At 48.2% G+C, this 4977-nt stretch overlaps 1 protein-coding gene across 1 annotated transcript; it reads left to right on the forward strand.

Annotated features, from left to right (window-relative positions):
- The first annotated feature begins 967 nt into the window (after nucleotides 1-967).
- Nucleotides 968-1315, forward strand: LOC120234777 (histone H2AX-like). Its single transcript, XM_039236741.1, has one exon. It carries the CDS (start codon nucleotides 968-970, stop codon nucleotides 1313-1315), a length of 348 nt encoding a protein of 115 aa, XP_039092672.1.
- The last annotated feature ends 3662 nt before the right edge of the window (nucleotides 1316-4977 follow it).

A 4977-nucleotide genomic window follows, 5' to 3' on the forward strand; every position in this document is an offset into this window, starting at 1 on the left:
AGATTTATAATCCAAGAAAACTTTGTCTTTTGACCAGAGAGAAAAGCAGAGTTTTAACCTTATACCAGTGTACTTTTTGAATTCCATTCATCTCAACCTTCCTGAGCACATAGAATTCCTTTTCAAAGATTTCCCTTCACAGACCTTCTACACCTTTTCTTTACCTTTAAACTTTGTCCCAAAACCATTTCTTTCTAAGCAACCAGTCTTATTTAGGACAATTAATTTCTTTTACCCTCAACAAAAATGTATTTTCATTTCTTACATCTTTTTTTATGTATCTCTCAGTTTCCTATATACAGGATTGCTTTCCTTATTTTCCATCAATCTTAAATACACTTAGCAGAATTTTAACTTAGGAAACCTTAGTCTCCAATTGAGGACTTAGTAACCAATTGAGAGGAGTTTACACTAGAATTTTTGAACCAACCTCCAGTGGGCCCAGAAACCAATTAAGCATAAACCATCTTTTTCAAAAGGTCCAAATAGTCTTACTTTTTCTGTAATAGAAGATGAAAACTCAAACCTATGTTTAGTAATCATGCATTCTATACAATTTAGGCCAGACATATTTATGGGCCCACCGGACTTTCTTAAGTCATCCCGTAGGTGCTGATCTTCAAACTCATTAATCACCTGTGCTTGGAGGTTGGGAATGATGGGAGGGGTCATCTCAAACATGATTTCAAAAGGAGTTAATCCCATCTGGTAGGGAGAGTTGCACACCCTATAGAGTGCAAAGGGGAGGAGAGCCACCCAGTCTCTGCCAGTCTCCAAGGTCAATTTAGTTAAGGTCTTTTAGGGTTCTATTCATTTTTTTTCTACCTGCCCTGAACTCCGGGATCTGTATGCACAATGTAATTTCCAATTAATCCCCAGGGCTATGGCTAAATTCTGGCTGACCTTGGACACAAATGCAGGTCCGTTGTCTGACCCTATCATCTGAGGAAAGCCATACCTTGTGAAGATGTCTTCTAGGAGTTTCTTGGCCATGATCTGGGCAGTCTCACGTTTGGTTTGGAACGTTCGGCGGGCGGTGGTTCCTCAGCCCCTTGGTAGGCGTCCCTCTTCATCAAGGGCCACTACGCAGGTCGGTGCCTGCGCGCTGGTGCACCTGGCAGCCGTGCTCGAGCACCTCACCAGGGAGGTTCCAGAGCTGGCCATCTGCAACGACGAGGAGCTCAACAAGCTTCAGGGCAGCGTGACGATCGCCCAGAGAGGTGTCCTACCCAACATCCAGGCCGTGCTGCCACCCAAGAAGACCAGCACCACCGTGGGGCCGAAGGCACCCTTGGACAGCAAGAAGACCACCTAGGCCTCCCAGGAGTAATGAGGGGCGCCCACACCAAAGCCGGCCCTACATGCCACCCAGTCTTAGCCCTCGCTGACGGGAACTGCTGGAGCCAAGGTTGAATCACCGCATCTGGTGTCAGTGGAGTCTCATGCAGGTGATATTTGTCCGCCAGCCCCAAAGTGAGCACATGTATTGGTTGCCCAACCTGGTCTAATACGCTAGTCCCTTTGGCCAAAAAATGAATCTGAGCTCCCAACTTGGTCAGCAGATTGCGGCCTAGCAAGGGGGTAGGGGCAGTCTGGGATGACCATAAAGGAGTGGGGTACCCGGCCCACACCAAGGTCCACTGTTCTTCGGGTAGTCCATGGATACTGTTTCATCCCTGTGGCTTCCTGGACCCAGGATGTTTTGCTTGCCAGGGGGCCAGCAGGTTGTAGGAGCACAGAATGGTGAGCCCCCAGTGTCCACTAGGAACTCGGTGGACTTCACCTCCATTTTTAAAGTTACCCTGGGTTTGGGGAGGGGTGCCGAACCCCATCTCCCCTAGTCACTGTCATCTCCCATTACTAGAATGGGAGCTTTAGACTTTTTCTTGGGGCAATCTTTGGCCCAATGTCCTTCTTTGCAGTAGGTGCATTGATTTTTGCCTAAGCGAGGGTGCCCTTTGAGCCGCTGGGATTGGAGTTCTCCTTACCTTCTTTTCCTGAAGCCAACTGCCTGAGGCGTCTTTTCCGTTCCTCCGGTTCTGCAGTTGCTGCAAGTAGGATCTTGGCTAAACCCTGGTTTTGTCTCTTCTCAGCTCTTATCTGTTTGTTTGTCCTCTGCCCTTTCCCTGTTGCTGTATACCCTTTCTGCCCCGACCACTAGATCTTGGAGGCTCTTTTCCCCTAGACCTTGGCCTTATTAGTAGGCTTGCAAGCTGCAGCCTTGAGACCTGCCAATGGAGTCTGGCAGTAGACTAAGAGACTCTCCTTACCTTCAGCCGAGTTATAGTCCCAATCCAGCCATGCCAGGGGAAACCCAGCATCAATTTGATCCTGATCAATCTCAGTGGGACCTCTAGTGGGACCAGGAACCAATTTCCTGGCTTCCGACGGATTCTTTCCCACTCCTCAGTAGTGAACAGAACAGCTTCTAATAGGTTAATAAGGACGCGGGGATTCTCCGAGAACGGAGTGTTTTGAGACCTCCAATTGTACAGATCACTCTTGGTGAAGGGCCAGTAATGGTGGGGCTGGTTGCCCCTATCATCAGGGGGGCAGCCCGTTGCCCTCAGGGGCAGGACAGTAGAGTCCGGCCCCTCAGGCATTGCTTTGAGGTAGCTCCAGGTCCCTAGGGCGGGGCCCATTTCCACCGACCCCACGGCCTCTGGGACAGAGGGACAGAGGGCACCGGTGGTTCGGGTGGCGCCCTTTGCCCTTCCTGCTGGGTCCTGTGGAGGGGGTTGGTAAGGAGGGGGAGAAGTTAATTTTTCCTCCGTTCCGCTCTGTAAGAAAGGGTAGAGAGGTGCAGAGGGTTTAGTTTCCTTTTTTTTTTCCTTTTTCGGTGGCTCCAAAGCCCAGGTGGGCGGGTGCTTTTCAGCCAACGCCAGGACGTCAGGTTTCTGTGGAGGCAAGAAACTTTTAATCTATGGGGGTGGGTTATCAATCAGATCGGCCCAAACCACAATGTCCAGTGGCCATCTCACATTGAAAGTGGACCATTCTGAGCTGCAGTAAGTTTCAAATGGACCTTTCCTGACAATCACTGAGAGGTTATGAGCTCATTTTTTAACCTCTCCAAAATGGGCTAACATTAAGTCTAAGGGTTTGGATGAAGTCTATCCCATAGTGTCAGTCTCAGTCACAAGGTAATAGACACCAACAGAGAAAATTGACAACCATAGAGAGACACAGACACAGAAGGCTAGCCAACAGAAAAATAAGATGCCGGCCTCACGCTGGTTCGCGGTAGCAACCTGCTCCGTCTGTTACCAAGTTCTGTTACTGGTGGGGCCTCGAACCCTGTTACCGATGGGGCCTCGAACCCCATTACTGATGGGAGCCTGGAATGTCTTCACAGGATCCCCTGTGGTCACGGTCCCGTGGCGCGTCCACCTGACCATAATTGACCACTTCCCAATCCCAATATGCTCTGGGACCAGAACATAAGACAGGAAGAGTTAGACTAAGAGACAAGTACACTTACCAGCTGGCGGTAGGCCCCACGTGTCGGGGGTCCTTGGGGGGTCTGGGGGGAATCCCGGACGAGCCCCCAAATGTTATGCCCAGATCGCGATCTCCCCAAAATCCCAAGACCACCAAGGAGTCCAAATCACGTATGCAAAAGCAAAGGGCTTTATTACCGGCTCGAGCTCGGGCTCTCAGACCTCACCAACGCAGTGGATCCGTGCTGAGAGCCCCGAACAATGGAGGAGTAGGGTTTTTATGGGGTTTGTGACAGGGGAGTTACAGAAGCTGTGGCATGGGAACAGTGATCCAATCATAATTATTCAACATCATTGACAGCGGGTTTAACCATACACATTGTCTAGAGTATTCGTTACTTTTGGCAGGATCCAATTACAACATTTAGAATACCTTTAAATTCAACCAATCACAGAGCGAGCCTAGGGTCTTGTTCGGCGACTAACGGGTTAACTTTAACATTAGGTAACAGGGTTCTATCTATAGTTTCTATCTCTAGGCCTCTCCCTTAGTATTGTGGAGGGTGGTCCCCGGCCTTTCCTGATTGGGTGTTGCAAGGGTGGTTTCTCCTGCCTTGGGCAATGTGTAACTGCCTGATAGTTTTGGGGAAGCTGAAACTTAGGCCTTCTAGTTTATTTTATTATTATTATTTTTTAATGTTTTATTTATTTCTAGGAGGGAGAGAGAGACAGTGTGAGCAGGGGAGGGTCAGAGAGAGAGGGAGTCACAGACCGAAACAGGCTCCAGGCTCTGAGCTGGCAGTCAGCACAGAGCCCGACGCGGGGCTCGAACCCACGAACCGCGAGATCATGACCTAAGCGAAAGTCAGACGCTTAACCGACTAAGCCACCCAGGCGCCCCAGGCCTTCTAGTTTAGAGGGGAAATTTAAAGCCTGTCATGGAGTCAGTTTGGTTTAGACATTTAGACTTGTGTCCTTACAGTATGTCCTTAGGCAAGGTTTAACCTCTCTGTACATCAGTTTAATGTATAAAATAACAAGGATAGGATTGCTGTAAAATAACTGAAGTAAGGACTATAGATTAGTATGTAGCTGTTATGGGCTCAATTTTGTGCCCCCAGAATTCATATGTTGAAGTCCAAATCCCCAGGATGTCAGAATGTGATCATATTTGGAGATACGGTCTTTGAAAAGGTAATTAAGTGAAAATGAGGTTATTAGAGTGGGCCCTATTCCAACTTGATGGGTGTCCTCATAAGAAGAGGAAATATCGATGTAGACAGGTACAGAGGAAGACTTTGTGAAGACATAGAGAGAAGATGGCTATCTATAACTCAATGAGAAAGGTCTCAGAAGAAACCAATCCTGCCTACACTTGATCTCAGACTTCCAGCCTCAAAAATGGTGAGAACATAGATTTCTGTTGTTTAAGCCATTCAGTTTGTGGTACTTTGTTATGGTAGCCCCAGCAATCAAATAGGCTGGTATATGCTGAGTATTAGATAAACATCAGGTATTATTTCTCAAGGAAGCTTTC

This window comes from Hyaena hyaena, unplaced genomic scaffold (assembly GCF_003009895.1).
Source record: "Hyaena hyaena isolate Hyena2069 unplaced genomic scaffold, ASM300989v1 scaffold_116, whole genome shotgun sequence".
In the NCBI taxonomy this organism is placed as follows: domain Eukaryota; kingdom Metazoa; phylum Chordata; class Mammalia; order Carnivora; family Hyaenidae; genus Hyaena; species Hyaena hyaena.

What these genes read in the sequence shown, in the direction of transcription:
- LOC120234777 (XM_039236741.1), top strand. Translation starts at nt 968, where the DNA reads ATGTCTTCTAGGAGTTTCTTGGCCATGATCTGGGCAGTCTCACGTTTG.